The sequence below is a fragment of the Dermacentor silvarum genome, chromosome 4 (assembly GCF_013339745.2).
Source record: "Dermacentor silvarum isolate Dsil-2018 chromosome 4, BIME_Dsil_1.4, whole genome shotgun sequence".
Classification (NCBI taxonomy): Eukaryota; Metazoa; Arthropoda; class Arachnida; order Ixodida; family Ixodidae; genus Dermacentor; species Dermacentor silvarum.
Window position 1 is genome coordinate 85,795,411 of NC_051157.2, and position 22,690 is coordinate 85,818,100.

General features: G+C 48.0%; 1 protein-coding gene across 1 annotated transcript in view; it reads right to left on the reverse strand.

Moving 5' to 3' along the window:
* LOC119450347 (epidermal retinol dehydrogenase 2-like) overlaps nucleotides 1-22,690 on the reverse strand; it is an 80,169-nt gene that overhangs the window by 18,755 nt on the left and 38,724 nt on the right. The window contains 3 exon segments of the mRNA XM_037713781.2: nucleotides 6,190-6,440; nucleotides 6,442-6,495; nucleotides 6,497-6,553. Of these exon segments, the coding sequence (XP_037569709.1) occupies nucleotides 6,190-6,440; nucleotides 6,442-6,495; nucleotides 6,497-6,553 (362 nt within the window).

Below are 22,690 nucleotides of genomic sequence, written 5' to 3' on the forward strand. Positions count from 1 at the left end.
AAGCGCCGACTTTCAGCAAAGTTTAACGATAGGCGATGTATATATATATACCGGCCCGTGGGCACGTGCAGGGGCAAAAAACCCCAAGGCTACAAAAAACCAAATGGACACGTGATCCTATGATAAGACAACGTAACAGGAGCATCAAGCTGACAAAAACACGTTTGAGTTCAGAACTTTGCGTCTGGCTTTGTCCGTGTCGTTATATCTGTGCGCTGCCTATCTTCAGTCATGGATAACCATCAAAGCTAAACGCCAAGAAGAAGAACAGACAAGGTGATCTGAAGACAAACACAAACTAAAGAGCCCCGATTTAAACACATCTTGGTATACCATGTTCCTTCCTCGATTCCAAAGGAAGACGGCGTTTTTCATAGCTGATGTTACTCAGCGAACACCTCACAATATCCTTGGTTTTCGATGTCAGTTGTTGAATTGCCTCAGGACGAAGTTAACGTTTTCTTTGTTTTGTTTTCTTTTTTTTGATAAATAATAATGCGATTGTACTGCGCCAAAGGAATGGGGCACCACCAATCATTCGTTATATTTCGCTCATTTCTTTACTGAGCATTATTATCCTCTCAGTTCTTCTAAGTGATCCATAATCCTGTAAGTATAATTAAATCTTGAAATATGTGGGAGCCAGCCAGTCTGTGTCTCGTACATCAGGCTCGAGAGACGGCCTGTTGCTAGAGGAATATTCATGAGGCAAGAAACGCGATGAGGCAACGGGAGGAGCAGACGCGCTTACGAAAGTAAACCGCAAAACAAAACGTTCAGGCGGTGAAGAGGAAAAATTCAGTCCTGAAGCCGTCGGTATGGAGCAGAGGCCGCATATGGACCACAGTACGAAAAAAAAATAATAATAAAAGTCAGGAGGAAAAACGGCCGAAGGCCGGGTTCGGGCCAACGCCGGGACCAAATTATACGCTGACCGACGCCGAAGGCTATTATGTACGTATAGTCTTGTATAAGAGGGAACCGAAGATATGTGATCATGCAGACGCAGTTTCGCCAGCCTCGTCGCTTAGTTCGCGCGACGCCTCAATCCAACTATAAAATGCTTCAGGTGTCGCTGTTGCCGCCTTCGCCTTCTTAAGGTTGTGAACGGGCCTGAGAAGTGCTTATAGGCAAATGGCCAACCAGAGAGCAGGAAACGAACAGAAAGTACTGATCGCTGTTAAACTTGCTCAAGCGTTCTTTTCGACTTCCCCCTCCCCCTTTTGTTTCTCCTGTTTTCTTTTCTTACCTACAAAAAAAAATGAAAATGAAAACTAGCGGTAAACAATCAGAAAACACGCGACACGCTGCTCCCCGGCGAGTCTTCCACGTGTGTGTGTGCCCGCGCGCGCGCAAAGCTGAGTTGCATATAAGCTAGGCGACAAGGCCAAAATACGTGGCCCGCGAAAAATTGCTGTCTATAGAGGATGTCGAAAGTTCCGCGCGAAGAAGCGTGCACCGCAAAACCCATACTGCCATTGTTCTTGTTTCTTTACTATTCTTTAAGGAAAATTCTCGCATAAAGCTGACTCAGCTAGCAGTTTATGTTTATTCACGGGAAATAGTCAATCTTGAAGCCCAGCTATGGACTGTCCATCGGGCCCGCGACGCAGCAGAGAGGCTCGGCCTTTCTCTACCGAAGTGCGAGCGGCCCGCTACGTGCTGACGCGCGTTCCGAAAGTCCTTAATAAAGTTTTACCATACCATACCATAGTATACCATACCATACCATAACATACCGTACCATACCATACTATACCCGTTTAAAGACAGTGCGTCGATCTAAAGTAAAAAGAAAAAGAAGTGGGCAGATCCCACTTCTTTTGTCATTTTGGTACCTACCAAGTTAACTAAACGACCATGAGAGCACCAAGACGTAGGCGCCTAGATAGATAGATAGATAGATAGATAGATAGATAGATAGATAGATAGATAGATAGATAGATAGATAGATAGATAGATAGATAGATAGATAGATAGATAGATAGATAGATAGATAGATAGATAGATAGATAGATAGATAGATAGATAGATAGATCATGTCAAAGTGGCAAATGTTCGCCAAGAAATGCTTCGCATTTAAAAAATTGTAAGTTATAAAATGCGCGGCCGAGTCTGCTACATCTGCAAAGTAATCAACACACATATAGGGTATATACAGACAACACAACACAAAAGGGGGAATAGCAAGAAAGACACATGCACACGCACACAGATGCGTTATCACAAACACTTTGGCAGGGCAGTGCAAAGCAGCAATACAGAAACGAACAAAAGCATCCAGTCAAGTGGACAATCACGCAGACAAACAAACAAATGCGCACAGGGTGCGGCAGAACGCAGTTTTCCGCGGTTCTCCACATAGGTATATATACTTGTCTCGCGGTCATCTGCTAAGAGCAAAGGCCACGCTGCTGTCGGCCGTTTACTTTGGGTTTGTGTATGGTATTAGACTGCAGCCTTGCCAAAGGAGTATCCAAAGAAATAAGCGCGTGTAACGAAGCGGGATTTTGTAGGAAGCCCAAACAGACCGTTTATTTTTATTAGATATGGAGTCGTATTTAAAGGAAGTATACAAGGAAGATTTTAGTTTGCAAGAATTGTTTGCCAGTGGCCGGCCATGCTCGAAAATTTAGTGTGTGCTACTTACTATACGTGGACTCCTCCTCGCATAAACCAGCGACGATGTTATTGTTTTTTAAAATACGAGCTCTGTTTTTTTTTCTTTTTATTTGTTCTTTTTTTTTTTATCCGCCTTGGCCACAAGTCAACGTTGCTCAAGATGTTCCTCTATAGCGGAGACTGCGGAAAACTGCGTCAAGCCGACGGTGGGCAAAGCAAAAACAGTGCTGGAAAAAAACACTTACGAAGGTGAGACGGAGGAAGGGGAGGCGGAGCAATCTGTTCAATGCGTGACGTCACGAAGAAGCACAGGGAGGATTGGGCGCAGCTTCTGGGCCGATGCATCTCGTCGGCGACGTGGCTCGGTAAGACACAGCATAAGCACAGTGCATAGTACGCGTAAGGCGTGCTCAGGGCACATTCTCTATAAAGCCTTGGAGTCAAAGTTGCTGTGCGAGGTAATTGACAAGCGTGGGTAGGCAACGGGTGCGGCGTGCAGAAGCAAATTGACACGCATCTTCGTTGACTTCAACCGGAAATCTCGCTTCGTTTGTGTGGTGTTCGTAACTTTTTGTTCACGTTCTACCTTTTCTTTGTTTTCTGTATAAACGTCGGTGACATCTTTCTATTTCCTGGTTTGACAAAGAGCCGCCGGCACCACTCTTCGATTCGAATATCTCCTATACAATCAACTTATTACATAAATGAAGAAAAATCACAGTAGCAATGTCCAGTACTCCACTCTTCAGGGATGCATTTCCTGTTATCTCCAATGACACACAACATCCGTATTTCGTTATTAATTACATGTTATCGCCATGACAATAAAATCACCTGAGTGACTCTCAGTGCACCCATTGCTCTATCATGGTTATCGTGTTGATTTGTTACCATCGTTGCTGAAAGGGTGCAACCGCCGACTCGAACACAGTCAAGACAATGGATCAGTAGTAAGAAAAGAAAGTGAATTACCAAGGGAAATCCATAACACTCCCCCCATTTGAATATAAAAAAAATAACAACTGAATCTGACAGCTTCTGTGTTTCCGGCAGAAAAAAAGAATACCACAAATACCGTCAAATCTGTAACATTACGATTTCACTAACGACGCTGCGATTGGGGCTTGAAATAATTCAAGTAAGAAATGTTTCGCACTTTATTTCTTCAGCCGAATTGTAATGCAGAGGTACTTCTGAAAGCGCAGTTTTGCAAACTAGATTGACTAAGTGTTTGTCCTTACATATTGTTCTAGTAGACCCCGTATCATCCACGGTACAGGAGCTGTCTTCTATTGTGTGCCTCACAGTTAATAAAGTACTTACAGCTGATCACATGCCGCATTTTGTGTGGCACGGGTTAGACGCAAGCATGCGCGTGCACCAAATTTAGAAGCTACAAGCGCGCGTGCAGTGCAATGGCGAGTGCAATGGCGTGCAGTGAAGTGCAACGTACAGGCACAAAAGTTGAGATGTGCAGTGACTCCCTGTTTTTGGAGCGGCCACGTCTCCATTGCTGTATGAGACTTCCGCTACCTATCGCAGTATACTCTTCGAGCGCCTCCAAAACGCAGGAGAGTGTTATAAGGTGTACTCGGTAAAAGTAATCCGCCGAATGATGAAAGCTGACTACAGTTACGACTTTTACTTCATCTAAATGATCAAGTTTGGTCATCTTTCCAACAGACCGGCGCAACCGAAAGGCCGCGCCGGACATCGGTCCGACGACTTCACTAAAGCTCATTCAACAGCTTGTAGCGACGGGCGGTGTTTCAAAGGGTGGGACGTAATCAACGCGAGCTTATGACTCGCGCTAACTGGGAATTTCTCACTCAAGGGGAACAATTGTAAGCCCCTATCCCAATCCCGAAAGAAGTTACACGGGTTACCCATCCTTTTCAGACAGAGATAAAGATACGTTGCTTCCTTCAGTGTAGCGCACATGCGGCCCTATAGACATCTAGGGGCATCACAGACCTGTTATTGCTCTGTTTAGTCAGCTAGGAGCCGCTTGTCCCTATAAGAAAGTTGTAAGGTGCTGGGAAACCCGTACCTATTTAATAGGCTAGAGCCTCGTTCGTTATCGGAATTAACTAGACAAATCGTTCCACCAACTAAGAACGGCCATGCACCACTATCCACTGCAACTATAGCAAGCCGTAATTATTACGGTCCAGTGCCTCGCTACTTAATCGAAATCACGCCGGAGTTGCATCAGCACGAAACCGGCCGCGGTACTGGGGGTTCCTCCCGGGTTAGGCAAGACCCTGTATCAAGGTGTCTTTAGTACCTACCTCCTCTTCACCTTTCAGGAAAGTGCATTCAATTCAATCTGTATTACGGCCAACTTGGCAATCAGCCCACTTGCCACACAAACCAGTTGCGCTGCTCCAAATCTCTGTTATAAAAATTGCGCAGCTTCACCTTTGAAATGTAGCCTTGAGGCGAAGCGTGCTTAACATTTATGTAACTTGCCGATATTGCGACAACTCTTGGTATTTCCCAATTGTTGCGTTAGTCTTCTCGCAAGGCAAGCTGCCGATAAAACGGCGGCGCAGGCACTTCTGATGCCAGTGAGCATGTAGTAGCAATAGGTGGCATTGCGCACAATTCTAGCATATACATCAACAGAAAATCCCTGACGTCTAGTGCATCTTACGACGTAGGTCACATAATGACATCGCGTTCGACGGCAAAGGTTTAGCGCACGCAGTTCACGCCTCGAGTTCGTTTGAAATTTTATAAAAATACAACGTGTCGGCTCCCCCAATCTTTCTCCTCAAGAGCTTTCCATAAAGTTCTTGTCAACTGTCAACTGTCGAAGTCAGCACTTGCGGCCTTTTAGTTGGCACAGACTGCGAATGCGTCTACATTCGTTTCTTTGCTGAAGCGCCTGGCATGAAGCAAGGTTCTCGGTGACCAACAGTTTACCTGCGGTACATACACTGTGTTCAACGGATTCGCATTGATTGTCGTCGTTATAGTTTCGCAAAAGCGCAATACAGTAAACACGGCTTTATGATCAGGAAAAGGAACCTACGTCGGTCGTGCTTTCTTCGCGGGTGTGCCGATATAGGAGAAAAAAAAAGTAGGCCAAGAAACCAAAGATGCTTTGCGGTGGCGCTGTAGGCGGGCACATTGCGACCGTCTCCTTCACACCGCGCCTTCTCCAAATCTCTCCGACCATCGCTAGGTAAAAGAAGTCGTTCCGGTATAGCTTTCAGAATAAATTGTTCGCAGCGCCGCGACCTCTACATCTTCCAAATTCTCGCGACGTTCATGCATGCTTCCATCTTCTTGCTGTCATGACCTGTTGATGGTTAAAATGCATTAATTGATGGTTGAGCGCCTGTGATGCTCTCTATCTTGTCCGTGTCTCTCAATTCCTAACCATACCAACTAGCCCACCGGTGTATCCACGTGGTCTTCTGAAACCAGCATGCACACAATCCGAGCTATAAAGAACGTGCTATAATAAGTGTACGACTCAGTTTCCTCCGGTCAGCGGCTATATATACGAGAGACCACGCTGTTCGAGAGACCCCGCTGCGCCCTGTGGTGCACACTCACGTCTTGAGCGCGACCAGCGAGTAGAAGACCCTCGGCATGATGAGCAGAGGCTTGTCCCTGAGCACCGCCTCGATCGTCTCGTCGGCCACGTACTCGGGCCGCAGGAAGCCGAACACCCCCGGCTCCACGCCGGCGAACATGCCCGTGTTGATGAAGAAGGGACACACGGTGGTGAAGCGAATGCCCGTGTAGCCCTCGGTGGCCATCTCCATGGCCAGCGCCTCCTGGAAGCCCACCGCGGCGAACTTGGAAGCCGCAGTAGTCGGTCAGCCGGCACACGCCGCCCAGTCCGGCCAGCGACGCGATCGGACACGATGTGGCCGTGGTTCGCGGCCATCATGTCCGGAAGGAACGCCTTCACCACCTGCGCAGACAGGGAGAAAAAGGGAACGGTTGGCGTGAGAGGGCCGAAACCTGCATCTCGGTTTGCTAGTAATTGATTGATTGATTGATTGATTGATTGATTGATTGATTGAGCAATTTTAATGTCCAAAAGCAATTCTGAGTGTATGAGACACGCCGTAGCGGAGGGCTCCGGATAAATTTGGACCACCTGAGGTTCTGTAACGTGCACCTAAATCTATGCACACGAGCGCTTTTACATTACACCATTATCGAAATGCGGTCGCCGCGGCCGGGAATGAATCCCGCGACCTCGAGCTCAGTCAGCATCACAGCACCATAGACACTGAGTTACAGTGCCGGATCGCTTTTCTGTTACATTGGAAAAAATTGATGGAGGCACGCACAACGACAGCAATGGGGGCATGCAATAAAGCACATAAGAACACAAGGTCACCGTGAGAGGCACGTGGTTTCGGAGCTTTGCCCGACGCCTGTTCTAAAGTGACAGCAAGCTTTATGGACACTTTGAGTGGCTCAAGGTAATGTGCGTGTGGGCAGTTCGAAACGCAGATCATAACCTGACCACAGTAGCGCACACAGGGTCTCTGCCAGGGGGGGAGCAAGCACTTTGCATAATATGCAATTTCCTTGCTTTAGTTAGAGGAATCCAACAGCAAATAAAATGCCTAATAATTATAATAATTTAATGGCACCAAGGATGATGACGATGTTTGTTTCTTCAGCATTTTACTCAAAGTAATTTAAGAGTGAATGAATAAATACAAGACAGTGATAGAATGTTTGTGTCAATCAGTAAAATTCGACCCCAAGCCACCTCCTGAATTGTAATGGCAATGTGAACAGAGCACTGAAGGTACACGTTGGACTGGTGGGGCTGGACGCGTGGGGGAGGGGGGGGGGGAGATTAACTCGGCCTCAGGGGGGGGGGGGGTGTTACAACACCCGAACCCCCCCCCCCCCCCCCCCCCCCCCCGTTTCGGTGCGCCACAGCCTGACCATGATGTCGCATGACGTATGTCGTATAGCGAAAGTGGCTAGGCGCCTAGTGAAACCTAGCTAGCACACATGTTGCAACCAAGCAACTATTTGTGAAAAAAAAAAAAACAACTGATTGTATATTCATAAACTCAATGTGGCGAGATTTCTGAAGCGCACACAGGAAACAAGATTTTATGAAAGCTGTAGAAGAGGACGGAAAGCTTGGAAGCAAAAAAACTTCGGCGCGGTGCAGTTTCTTCATCGAGGCAATCTCTTACATCTGTGCTACCCGGTTCTTGGTCAATCGCAAAATCGCATGCCACTTTCGCACAAGAGACAAGTACACAACAGCAGCATTTCGTGAAAAGCGGCGTGAAACGAAGGAATATAAATATCAACCAATACAGGCGGAGGCTCTCCAGAGTTGCGCCAGCTATCTCTGTCACTGCTTGGCACCCAACTCGAGACTGCTCACAATTTTGTTTTACTGCATGCACTGTGTTAGTAACGCTGTCTTCGACTGGTCAGCGCGCTCATGCGTTCGACTATTTCTCGCTCTCCTCCCACGGCGAGCGCTCTCAGTTACTCCCGAGACCCGTTGTGGGAGCAGTCGTCGAGATGAGAGAGTTTCTGGTCACGGCCATAACAAAGCGCAGCTGCGTCACCACAGTCGGCGACGGTCCACCGTAATCCAGGCGAGCGCTTTCCGACGTCCCACGCACGAACGCTCGTTCCACAGGTGCGCCCGTAGTTTTGCCAGGAAGCGTCGCGAACATTGGTTGGGCTTCGACACAGCTTCTACGCGAAATTTGATTTTGCTGTAGTCACGTAACTTTGCCGCTGTCATTTTCTACTCCGAGAGTGGGTCACGCGTTTGGCTTGCGTACTTGTTCTATGCCTCTGAGTTGGATCAACGCCAGATCCGCCCGACTCGTAGGACGTAGGCGACCAGTCGAAGATGCCGTAATGAAGACTGCTCACGGAGATCTCGAAAGGGACACTGGAGGCGAAGTTTCACTTATGCCATGCAGACCAACTCGCAAGGACAAACATCGCGACACAAGGGAGTGTATGCGAAACACGACGTGGAAGCTTGGCATCCAGCCATGTCACCAGGCACGAGACGCGTCATTCCTATCAGGGAACGACAACAACAATAGCAGCAAAGTATGCACGCGCTCTTTGGCGGCAAACACCGTTCCGAGAAATAGAGAAATAGGCACGGGTTCTCCCTTGCTTGCTATCTACAGAAGCTCTTGCACGCACATTATAAAAGCCGACGAGTCGTTGTATAGCTACAAGTCACTATATCGACTCACCTATCAATGGCTTCGCTCACGCTTCACCCTCACCAACAACTGGGTGATGATGAGTACCTATCTCTTCGTGTACCTATCTCTCAGCACCTTCCTCATCATGCCATACGCGTCATCGCCAACCAGAAATGCCTGAATTATCGTATCTTCAATGGCGCACGTGTTCTCGATCCTCCTCACAATTCAATAGACACATGCCCTACGAGTTAAGTGTACCTCCTGTCAACGTTCTTGCACGAAACTCCTTATGAGTGTATCTGTATAGCCAGTCGAAGACATCTTCACTGTTTTGTAATTATGAGGAAAGTCGTTCAATGAGGTGGAAAAAGAAGTCTTATCGTAAATGACACCGCTTGGCTTATGTTTGTATCAGCAGGGCATTTGGCATCGTAAGAGCACCAGAAAATAGCGCCTACTTATTTCTTCTGAACCACTATACGTATATATTTAGCATGGCACGTACGGCGAAGCGCAGGTACGACGTATGGTGCGAAGCCACAATTAACGCTCAGCCACCAAATTAAGGAAGTTCATGGGTCACTACGTTGTTCCAAACTTCGAACGCATAAGTAACTACTCCAAGGTGAAAAAAAAAAAGAAAAGAAAGAAAACATGCGTAAGTGTTGCGTGAGTAGCAGCTACGGCTTAACTTACGAAAATCCTATTCGCAGACATAAACGCCAAATGCCAATTGTTTGTGACATTGTTAATGGCAGCTGAAAGAGAGAGAGAAAAAAAAAACGAAGGAAAGACAGGAACGTTAGCCAGTGTAAGTACCTACTGGCTACCCTGTGCTGGGGTAAGGAGTTAAGGGAGTAAAAGGTGATAGAAGAAACAATAAAAAAATAAAGTGTAAAAATTAACACAATAACGCGATGCTACTCGCTAAAGCTTTCAAAGTCGGTCGCACATTTTACAAGCCCTTAAGAATCCCTCTGGACCAGCCTCCTAGAAATTTTTCCTCTGTCAAGGGGCGATCGTCCAGTTTTTCGAGCGCTGTCGCGAGCACTTTTCTTGCCACCTTATAACGGGGACAGTCACAGAGCAGGTGCTTGATCGTCTCCTCGCAGCCACAGTTGTCGCAAGCAGGGCTGTCGGTCATTCCAATGCGGTAGGAATAGGCGGAATAGGCGTTCTTGACTGCCACGCCGAACCCCAGGCGGCACAGAAGTGTTGCTTGCGCTCGTGGTATCCCTGGTGGAAGACGGAATTGCATATGTGGATCCAATCTGTGGAGACGTTCGTTGGTGAATTCACTGGTGTTCCACAGAGTCTGTGTAAGCTCGCGTGCGAGGGAGCGAAGCTTTGTGGCTGTATTTGTTCTCGACCGTGGCATTGATATAATATGGGCACCGCCACGGGCCGATCGGGCAGCGTCATCCGCACTGTGATTTCCATAAATTCCGCAGTGACCCGGTATCCACTGGTAGATGATATATTGTGCTCCTTGTCGATTGCGTGATGGTGAAGTAGTCGGAAGTCTGCGACTAACTGCACGTTTAAGTCCGTGGTTGAATGGGGACTGCAGACACTGGACAGATGCTGCCTTCGAGTCACAAAAAATGGACCATGACAGTGATGATTTGTTACCAATAAACTCCAGAGCAGAACGAATAGTTGCGAGTTCTGCAGCAGGAATAGCCACTGCTCCAGCTGAACTTTTGAAGGAGACAGAGCCGTCCGTGTAAACGATGCGTTCGCTGTGCTTCACATGAAGGAATGAAAGTACGGTTTGTTTGAGGGTGAAAAATGACATCTCCGTTTCTGAAAGAAACTGGTTATGTATATGGAGCAAACGCAACGCAAGAAAAATTACTTATTCAGTACAAGGTTTCCAGAAGTAATAAATCCGACCAAATATATATTAGACGGTGAGCTGCCTATGCCTAACTGGCGTTAGTCCAACCGGACTCCTCGCTCTAAATAGCAAGAAAGAAGAAAGAAAGGAGAACTTTCGCATCGTTAGTTAAAACGTTTGTATGCAAAACATAAAGGGTCATGCGAACAGACACTGCGAGACGGCAGTGCGTGTGTCTTGCATACGTTGATATACGGGCAGGTGGCGAGAGGCCTCATGGAGGCAGTGAAGTTGCTGGCACAGTGTACGAGTATGGTTCGAGAATAGCGAAGCCTCCGCAGCATCCTCTCGATATTTTCACAGAAAATCTATAGCCGTTTTGTGGAACACACATAGCTTCCTGCACATACGCCTACATCGACTGGACCCCTGTCTTCACCTGGACTATTCCGACCCGAGACAACAGTACTTTGCCGACTGTGGCTTGGCGTCACTTTAACCAAATCATTTGCTTTCCGCATCAAAATATAAAATAGTGCTGCGTATGACCACTGCAAGGAAGAGAGCGGTGTGGAGCAGAGAACAAACGGGGATAGCCGATATTCTAGTTGGCATTAAGCGGAAGAAATGGAGCTGAGCAGGCCATGTAATGCGTAGGATGGATAACCGGTGGACCATTAGAGTTACAGAATGGATACCAAGAGAAGGGAAGCGCAGTCGAGGACGGCAGAAATTAGTTGGGGTGATGAAGTTAGGAAATTTGCAGGCGCAAGTTGGAATCAGCTAGCGCAAGACAGGGGTAATTGGAGGTCGCAGGGAGAGGCCTTCGTCCTGCAGTGGACATAAATATAGCCTGATGATGATGTTGATGACCACTGCGGCAGCGAGGAAACTATTGAACACGTTCTTTTCCGTTATCCCCGACACAGCGCACACAGGCAGCCACTCACGACCGCGCTGGCCCGTCTTGACGACCGGCCGCTTTCGGAGCAGACAGTCCTGGAAGGCCGGCCTATACAGTGGTCACACCACTAGTAGGTCGAGGTACTCTTGAAGTGTTTGCGTTCGAGTGGCCAGTTAGATAGACTATAGTTCTCACGGACGTTCCCTACTTCCTCTATTTATTTTAAGGTTAAAGCCTTATATTCTTTATATGCTTATATGAAGCTAAAAATCCGGCGGCTGACGTTAACATCCGATGGTATCAAAACCCACGTGACCAAGTGATGACGTCACGTTCCTGGATCTGGCCCTGCTGCGGCTTGCACTGCGAAATCTCACGGAGAAGTAAAGTGAATGAAGGTGAATTAAAGTGCATTAATGTGGATTAAATTGGATTAAGTTGGATACAACTGGAGTGTAGGAGGACGTGACGGCGGCCCACGAACCGTGCCGTCGTTCCTACTGAACAGAAGGGCGAAGGCGGCGAGCCGAGCGTGATCGAGCTTGCGCCTCGATCACGCGCTGCGCATCTTTATATTTCTCATCGTTTACAGCCGGCACCAAGGCGCCAGCTGTGATCGCCGACCATAGCGTCCCCGCGTCGGTGGACGCTACAAGAGCTCCAAGTTAAGGGGATAACGTAGATAAACCATAGTATTTTTGCATTCGAATCACGTAAGGATACTTAAGTGACTGTAAATTTTTTAAGGCGAAATTCTTATATGGTCCATGAAGCGAGAAATCCGGCGTCCGGGGCCCGTCCGTCGTTAACATCAGAAGGTGCCAAAACCCACGTGACCAAATGATGACGTGACGTTCCCGGATCTGGCCCAGCTGGAACCTCTTCCTGCTAACCTCCTTGTCTTGCCCACCCCGTTTCTCTCTCTATCTCTCTCTCTGTAGCCGTTTTATTGCGATAGCAATTATATGGACACTCAAAAGCAGATTTCTGCCGTCGGCGTCGCCATCGCCGTCGGCGTCGCCGTCGCCGTCGCCGTCGCCGTGAGGTTCCGTATGACGTCATTTGGAGATGAAATCGTCGCCGCGCGCCGAACGCTGTATGTGCGAGTGAAAGGGCGCGAGGGGCGCGTCTTTCACGGGGAGTGAACGCACGGCGGAGAACAAACGCGCGTTCTGCGCCGTGCTCGCTTAAGGGCTGCAGAAGTAGGCGTCTCTTTTCTCCTTTACAATCACCATATATGTAGAGCAAACGCGCCTTCTTCGGACGCGCGAGAGGCCGTGGGGGAGGGGGAGGGAAGGGAGGCGACGTTTAGCTGCGGCACCAAGTGCCTATTTATATCAGAGGCTCCAGCAACAGTCACCAACGCCGCACGCATTTTGAGCTAACGCGGGCAAAACGCCGATGGCGTCGACAACAGTTCTGCGTGTTGTTGCTACCAAAGCCGCTCACCTTACTTTGTATGACATTGCTGTGTTGCTATCGCATTCATTGCTTCGCCCTTAGGGCGAAACTGTGACATTTTTTTTTAATTCTGAAGATTGTCTAGTACGTAGAAAGCCTGAAGACGTGCACTTACAATCTTTGCTGGTTAATTTCATTAGGCTGCCTGCACAAAAAACACGTACACGAATGCGCGGGTTTAAATAAGGTTTTCACCGGGGCCTGGGGCGGCTTGTACGAACATTCAATAACGAAAATAATAACGAATTTAAGAACGCGTTCTAATACGGACTAGGAGATGTCGATGGAACATTTGAAAACGCGTTCTTAAATTCGTTATTATTTTCGTATCGTGCAAGCCACCCCAGGTCTTCGTAAAAGTCACGATGATTCTGTCTCTACAGCAAGAAAGAAACAAACAAACAAATGAAAAAAAAAAACAGAAAGGCGCGCTGCTAAAGTTTCAGTTGCATCGTTCGCCGGCACAGATGGCGCGTCGCCACGCATAAAAAGAGAGAAAGAAAACCAAGAAAAGAAGATGGGGACACAAACCGCACTCGGATAACGAGCGACAAGGCAGGAAATTATGGTTTACGCATGTATAGTGTCTGTTAACGCGCGCGGTGTTCGAGGGATTTTCGCTAATGCGTTGCACAAGCGCAGACGCGAAGAGTCCGAAGCTATAATGTGGCGGACACCGACAAGAATCCATTGCTTCGTCACGGCCCGCCGGCCGGCGACTCGGGTAGCAACGTGACAGTTTGCAGCACTCCTTGCGGATAAGCGAGCAGGAGCTGCCTGACTTCCTCCCAAGAAACCCGCCATTAAATATGCGCTCGCGGCTGAACGCTTCGGCGCCGCGATGACTTCATTAAATGGAGGATGGATATATGCGAGTTTCTTCGTGGTTTTCCTGCTCGTGGCGGTGCGGATTCCTTTCCGATCGGGAAAGAATCTCGGGGGAAATGTATATACTAAGACGCGATACCTAATGGAGATAGAAGAGTAAGATACAGAGGCGATAACGACGCGAATAAGGTGGAATAAAAACAAATCGGCGGATATTTCTCCACGGCTCACCGAGTGGTGTGCCTAACTAGCTCACCGTAGAACGATATAGCAACACGAAAGCACTCCGTGAGCGCCCGGCCTGGATGTTAGCCAAGGAACTTGAGAAAAAGTAACGGAAAGTGACCCTCGCTCCTTTCGTGTTTCTGTATATACTAGAGTTTCGTTTACTTTATTTCTTGCCTGAGCGTGTCGGATGATGTCGTGGCAAAGACTCCTGCCATGCTCTGCCTCACTTTGTCAGCTGAGTCATGAGCGAATGAGTCAGAGACACAGTAGTGCATCGCAAAAGTGAGAAAGAGAGAAAGAGAGAGGGTGAATGAAAGAAATGCAGAAATTCGAAAGCAGGAGGAACGAGTCAGCCCAGCGTGTCGGAAACACGTGGGACACGGTGGCCAACTAACCGATGTTTATGGATGATGCGCATCGCGCGAGTAGTTTCAAGTGTGTACTGTTAGTCATTCATTATTCTTTCTCTCTCTTTCCAATTACAACACGTGCAGACGCATTCGACAGCGGCACGGCTGAGGAAACCAAGTGCATGGAGCGTGAATAAGAAATCAGATAATTCAAATACACCACGCGCTCCTTTTTGTGCACCGTGACAGGCGAGATCTAAGCGCTGCGAAAAGGAGCCAATCGGCCCATCTGCATGCTACATAGGTACATCATCCGAGCGCTCTCTTTTCTCGGCAACCATCAATCGCACGGAAGGAATGCTGGACTTACGATAAACTCTTACGATAAACTAGAACCCCGTCTCCACCGATCATCGGCTCAGAAGGAAGTGAGGGCACTTTTGTGCTTTCTGAGAGCGTCTGGTTTGTACGAGCGCCTTTGAATCTGTAGTACGGTCCGTGCACATCTCCATACACCCCCACCGTCTCTCTCTCTCCCTTCTTTCTCTTCACCTTCTCTCTTCCCTCGGCGTAGGTTAGCCAACCAGACTCTTGATAGGTTAACATCCCTGCCTTCCTCATATCCCTCTGTTTCTCCCTCTCGAATCACCGCACTTTTCTAACCTAACGCTGGCGGTGGTATACTTCAGCGCCAACGGCGTCCTTTTGTCGAGCACGAGTTTTCGAGTTCGTTTTCTGCTCGCGACGATTTAGACGCAATGCTAAAGCCATTTGTTGCGCGCTAAATAACCCCGGCTGGCAAAAGTATCCCTCCACTAGGTAGCCTTTCTTAATAACACATGCGTGCCTTCGGGAAGTTGCAACGAACCGATCGATTATATCATGGTCATCATGGCCGAACCACTGGTCGGAATTCGCAAAACGTTTCGTTCTTATGCCCTGTCTTGAGGGCCCAGCCGCCTTCGCAAATATGTCCAGCATTATATATGATCGGCTAGCATTTGCTCTTACAGACTGTTGGGAATACGTTCCCAAGTCTACAATAATATTGCTAAACTGGTGAGCCAGAACCCTGGAAAACGGTCAGAGAACCGCATTGCACTTAATTGCTAGTGAACGTGTCACGTGGTATACCGCTTTAAATCCGCGGCTATGAAAAGCCAATGTTTTAGCGACATAAATCTGTATTCTATATAGAGCTCACAATACCAAGCTCCTTCGAGGAAAAGTGAGGAACTCGAACGGAAGCCCATCGATGCTATCCACACCCGTGTGGCACGATGCAGGAAAACGAAGATGACCACGCGTTCAAGGCTATATACCGAGCTTCTGTGGCTGTCGCAGTTCATCCGAAATGACCGCGAGATGACGTACTAATGACTCGTACGTCACTGGTATACAGGGAGGAAAGGTCGCGCGTGGACTATGCATGCGACTGCTCGTGGGCAACGGAACGATGCCGAGAACACAAGCTTCGCCTAGCACGGTTTCCAACTCTGCAAGCTATGCGGGATGCACATAGCGGCATGGATCGCTGTGCAGCAAACGATGGTGTATGTGAGGACTGTTGTTAATGTTATTACCGACTGCTTCCGTCCGTGCTCGGGAGAGATGACATGCTTGAATATCGAAGGTGGATTACTGCAGCTGGCCCTGACAGAGCGAGTCCCTTCATTCTGCTCGTCGGAAACCTCTAAGTGAAGATATAGCCAACAGGACAAGCAAGCCGGCATGGTCGACCTCCTTTGTCTTTCCTCGATTCCGTCGTCTCCATAAGTGATATAAGATTGCGCGACGAAGAAAAATAATACAACAGAAAAGCTAAGGGGAGCGATTTCGCCGCAATCACAATATAGGAAAACAAAACTGCACGCGAACGAAACCATTAGCAGTGTCTCGCGGCGGCTTCTAAAGTCACGGAGGAAAAAAATAACGCGCCGATGACGCACGAAATCGCAAGCCCAGCATGCACGGTGACATATAAAAACGTAGGTGTACGCATTGACTCATAGACGGAATGAGAAAAGAAACAAGGACACACCCACGTCTCCATATTCCTGGAAATATTTCGCTCACTTCATCAGCACTCTACATTCCAGAGCTCAAAACATGCAGGCAGCTCAAAGAAGATTGTTTGCTCCATTCCACCCCATAGATTTTTATTAGAAATAGCGGACCGCATGTTTGTAAATGCTGACGGCCTTGCGCGCAAAATAAAAATAAAATGCACAGTGTTGGTTTTGTGCCTGCGCCGTGTCGCTAGTGGTAATTGGCTGTATAGGCTACATCCGTTGGAGTCTGATATTTCTAAAGCTATCTTGTGAAAAGACAGCGCACATGAGCATAGACGATATCATTATTTTATAAATAATGATTTCACCTTTTTTGTTTGTCTTCTCTCTCTCTCTCTAACATTCGCGAATGACGTGCCGTGAGCGTTTCCAATCAGCATCGTCTGTCAGAGGAAAGCCATTTGTAGAGACCCGTGTTTTTTCATCTATGCGAAAACAGGTAAAGCCGATGCAAGGACGCGGCCTTTCTTTGTCAGTTCTTTCTTTCTTTTTGTTTCCCGCCAGTGACTGATGACGATGTTCTGTGGACACAGCTGACGGCAATATGGAGCCTGGGTAAGCACAGAGAGGTCGGAGTTGTTCTTAGCAAATGATTTATGCCGAGCTGCATACACAAAAAGGCCGCAGAAATAAAAAAAAAAGTAAAACCGGCTCAACGCGACACTCGTGACAAGAAGGCATTCACGACGAAATATCACGAAGCGCTGCATGACTGCCAAGCGAAGGCCGCTAAGCGCCGGCCGAGCTGGAAAATTTGACGGTACAGCCGGAAAGCGAAACGTATCCAAAATGCCGTTATGGCCACCGCCGCCTTTCGGGTGCCAGTCTACCTTGACACCTTGAGAAGCACACGCTCATCCGCTTTTCCTTTCCACGGTTTGTTTTACCCCCGTCGGTACAAATACAACGGAAAGCCACGTAATAGAACGCTTTAGATTAGGGGACGCAAGTGCCACGCAAGCCGTGTTTGCGCCTTCAAGTGTAAAACTCTATATCTGATATGTTTCGTGCAATGTGAAATCTGCATGTGAACTGCATATATATATATGTAAGATGAAGGTGCACGCGAGCCAGGTGAAGATTGAGACAGACAGACAAGCGACTTGATTTGGTCCTAAGGGAGGGAGTACTTAGTCGTAGTCGCGGGCCGCACTATGCACCGGGGGCGGAAGACCGTGATCTTCAGCCCTGTCGCAGGCCCTTTGGACAGCCCGAAGCTGGACTTGAAGGTCGACGCTCTTGACTTGAGGAATGTTGTAAGATGCTATTTCCGGGCGAAGCTATTACGTGGTGGTGCGTGTTTCAATTCCAAGAGTTTAACATTCAAGTTCAAGAGTTTCGAATTTGTTCAGTTTGCAAGCGATTGGTATCACTCCTCCAAGCGACCATATATCTGTCTTTCCTCTTATCAAACTTTCTTATCTCTTCCCATACAATCAAACTGACCTCTGCTGCTTGTTAAGCTGCTTTCACACTGAGTAAGTGTTCAGCGCCTAATGTCCCATATCCTTACTAACATCATTATGGCGCTGCGAATATTAGCAAATATTTCAGGAAATGCGACGCAACACAGGTACAAGCGGCGTGCAATGACAACGCACCTCTAATATAGTTGAAAACACGTTGTCTTCAACAGCGTATCGCTGCGCTGACCATCCGAACACCACAAGCGAACGACGCCCATCACTTTATTTTATTGCGATAGCAATTATATGGACACTTCAACCGGATTTCTACCGTCGGCGTCGCCGTGAGGTTCCGTATAGATAAAATCTTCACCGCGCGCCGTATGCCCGAGCGGAAGCGTGCGGGGACGCGCGCTATCACGGAGAGCGAACGCACTCAATCTCCCACGCGCAAGCAACGAAGCGGGAAGCCAGCGCCGGAGGGAGCGGGGGGGGGGGGGGGGGGGGGGCACTTTACTTTGCCAACAACCGCGCTCATCGCTCTACCGCACGGTCTCTTATCTCTTCCACGCGCAAGCAAGGAAGAGGGAAGCCAGCGCCGGAGGGAGCGGGGGGGGGAGGGGGGGGGGCGCACTTCTCCTCTGCCAACAACCGCGCTCGTCGCTCGCCGCACCGTCTCTTATCTCCACACGGCTCTGACCTTTATGCGCATTCGCCGCTCAGTTTCCGTTGAAGCGATAGACCGCACGTACCTTCGCCCGCTGCTGCGGCGTATATATCCGCTCGCTGCCAGCGTTTTGACGGTCGTTGTCTGCAGTCATTCAGTGTGATCTATTCATGTTTGTGCGCGCTCACACCACGCTCCTTCAATCAGTTAGTAATAGTCGGGCCACATTTTCCAACGCACGCTACACATGCAATGCTGCCCGGGTCGGCAGTGCAGCGCTACAGGTGTGTCCCTTCGCACGCGCTGCCCACGGGAAGCGCTTCTCATCAACACCACCGTTTCACACGCGCCTTCTCGTGGTCATCGAGTCTCTCTTCATGTCGGTGTACTTACGCCGCAGCACACCTGCTTACTTAATCAGCTCATGTTTACTACAATTCATATTGCTACCAAAGCCGCTCACCTTACTTTGTATGACATTGCTGTGTTGCTATCGCATTCATTGCTTCGCCCTTAGGGCGAAACTGTGACATTTTTATATGAAGTCGCCGACATTCGTTGGCCCTCTGTACCGGCATAGTCTCATTCTATTTGTGTTTGAACATCAAGCGCACTAACTTTGAATTTCTGCATAGTGACATCGCCGTATGGCGTTATGCCCTCTGTAGACTGCTTCTCGAAAACTTTGTCATTTTGTGGATTGGATGTAACTATACAGTTTGAATCCCAGGATATGCAGTCATTTAGCACGTTTCAGCGTAAACGAAATTAGTGGACCATATATCCAACGAAAAAAAAAAAAAACTGGTACGCTTAGGCGCGAAATATTGTCCATCGAGGATCGATTTAATTTATTTGTTTACGTCATCATGATTTAGGCATCTTGACGAGTGGGCCGCGCATGCAGTAGTAGTAATTGGTTGTTTCTTAATATAAATAAATGGGGGAAAAAAGGGGAAGAGTATTTATTGCCGATCACGCTGTAACTGTCGAGCGCATGCAGTGCTCAGTGCTGACACTTGACTGGCGGTCAGCAGTTCGAACTTTCTGGTGGAAGTTAAAATCGAAAAAAAGTATGCCGAATTTCCGGAATACAGTCGAACCCGAATATATCGAAACCACATATAACGAATTATTGTGTATAACAAACAGCAGTAAAATCCCCTCAAACATTTTTCGTATAAAATTTTTATTTTATATATCGAATTACGTATCTATCGAACTTTTCTGGGGGATCCCCTTCAGGTTCGATATATCCGGGTTAAACTGTATGAAAATTGAAAGCTTATAACGCTTATACATATAACAATTACAATACTAAGCAGCGCCAACGGCGACACGGTGATCAAATTGAAAGCCTTGCTTTCAGTCGAGTCGCGGGATTCTGAGAATACTGCACGTATTCAAGCTTTCGCTCCAAAAGCTACCCGAGGCGAGAGCTTTGCCAGCACTGGTGTTTGCAACCTCGAGGAAATAACTCGGCGCAAACAAGGACGACGGAAAAAAGCACGACGAGTTCACAGCAAGAGACAGTGAGCTCTGGTATACCGTCCTCCAGTCTTTTCTGTTCTTCCTCTCGTCCTCGCCAGTCCTTCATCGCGTTATTTCTCCTTCCTTGAGCCATTGCAAGCGTTTGTCCTTGTTCGCGTTAATCTTATTTTTCGATGAATCGCCAACGACACAAAAAATGCAAGTCAACAACGAGCGCAGCTGTATACCGTCTACGTTGATCACCGCGTCCGGCTGACGGGCTGAGAAAAAGAAAGAAAACGAAAGGACGACTCTAACCACTTGCGCGGCTAGACCGAGACGCGCGATAAGGAGCCGAGAGTCGGTCAGTGCCGTCCATTGTATATAGTATATACACACCGTGCCACACAACGCCTGCGCGTGCGCGCGTGACCTTAGCACACAGTGAGGACGTTGTTTGGTAATGACATAACTGCCGGGCCGGCTGACCGACTTTAGGCGTTAATCAGCGCACGACCGCGAGCTGTATGCACGTGTGCGATGGAGGAGGCGGAGGAGGCAGCAATTGTCGAAAGTGGACGAAGTGGCCGTATGTATTTATGCGATGGCGACAAGGCTATACACGGAGAGAGCGATGTCGCGCGCACGATGTAGGATAAGGACGACGGAAGCGCGAGCTTCCTTTGGATGCCGCAGCCGTCGGCGCGCGCCGTAAGCGACACGAGGATTGAGCGTGCCGGTTTGACGCGTCTTCCGCGTATTCGCGTCCTTGCACCTCCATCGCGCCATTTCCCCTGTTTTGCGCGAAGCAGAATCGAGGGAACTGATGGATGGGCTCTGTATCTGGCGAAGTAATTACCATAAAAAGCCAGCCGACATTGAATCAAAGGAGGAAAAGCTAGATCATTTAAACTTGTTTCGTTTGAATAAACGAAACAAGTTTAAATGAAACGAAACAAGCGCCCTGTGAGGCTTTGTTTTTTTTTTTTTTTTTTCGCCGGTTCTCCAGGCAACTGTACGTTTTTTTGGTTTTGTTTTTTTTTTGTTTTGGACGCGTGAAGTAAACTTGAACTATCGGTCAAGCACCCTCGAATTCCTCGCTTGTTACCGGGACGCGGCATTCGCAGGCCACTCGCGAACCTCGGCTTCGTTAGCGACACCGGCCTAGATAGCCTCGCTCCCAACCAGCCTGGCGTTCATTTGATTCGGTTATCTTTGGCAAGTAAGAGAACAAATGAAGATAGAACAATTTACTTCCCGAGCCAGCAAAGTTACGGCGGACATTTAGAAAAGTAAATAGGCAGGAGAATAGCAAGACAATTTGACGTTATTTCTTAACTTCAATGTTGCCACAGGGGTCATAGAAAGTTATACAAGATCGTAGTTGCACGATGTTATCACTTCTGTGCACCCGTGTACCTGTGCCATACCTATAATTATTTGTTGTTTTCCGTAAGAACTGCAACAATGCATTTGTAGCCATGTGCTGCGACGGCTTGTGAGGTCGGTACACGTGATCGCTACCAGCGTCACTTTGAACACCATTGGTATATGGCACTATACTGGCACGCGCCCGCACGCTGGCGCATTAACTCGCTCAAGTATTGGTATTCTTTCCTTGGCGACATCTTCGCCATTCAGTTGATTTCACATCATGTTCTCTTACACTACGTGTTTTCGCATTTCAGGCAACCTGCTGTCCATGCGCTAGCTGGCTTTAATGCTTAGAAAATTGTGGCTCTCTGCATTAATTGTGTTCCGCTAAGGGCTTGCGTATAATCGCATAAGCAGCGCTATATACGTCCGAAAGTTACATATAATCGTCTGGAAGTTACGGTCCCATGCATGCAGAGCCCTGGTGACACTGTGTTTTCGATGATACTGCACGTCTTGCCTTGGCGCTGACCCTTATCGCCAGATTCCCACAACCTAAGCGAAAAATGTCCACGCTACAGCGACATTCCTCGTGGGAGTCGGCAGAAGCCACGGCAGACAGACAAGACAAAATATGGCGTAAAAGAAAGAAAGAAAGAAAGAAAGAAAGAAAGAAAGAAAGAAAGAAAGAAAGAAAGAAAGAAAGAAAGAAAGAAAGAAAGAAAGAAAGAAAGAAAGAAAGAAAGAAAGAAATGAGCGAGAACGGTTACATGTTTTCGCAAGTCGGATTCTGCGCCACTAGCTCACACATCTTCTCAAAGAAACGTTGTTGTTCTTCGTCCTGTCTCGAGCGAAATGTTTCTTTTGGCCGAGCAATTGTGCAGTTCTGTTTTCCTGTGCGAACCTTGAGTACACTGCGTTGGGCGTTCCGCTTTACTATCTCATTAAACTTCCGCAGGCTCTGCCGCCACCACTTGCTGGAGAAATATCATGCATATTTCATGAAACCCGACTGCCGCCAGAAGACAAAAATGACAGGGAGAGGGAAACGAAAGGTAGAGGGAGTCGTACTAGCACCCGTTATGGATCCCCTTCCCTTTCAAGAGGGATAAATAAAGTTTTTCATTCGTTCATATATTCCAATGAACCGTACATACACCGTATACATAATAAACGCGTTCGCCTATACCCAAACCTGGATAAAGGTCAAGTGAAAGTGTATATATACGAAACCCAAACATACTCCAGAATAGGACGGGGACAAAATGTGAGAGATAGAAAGC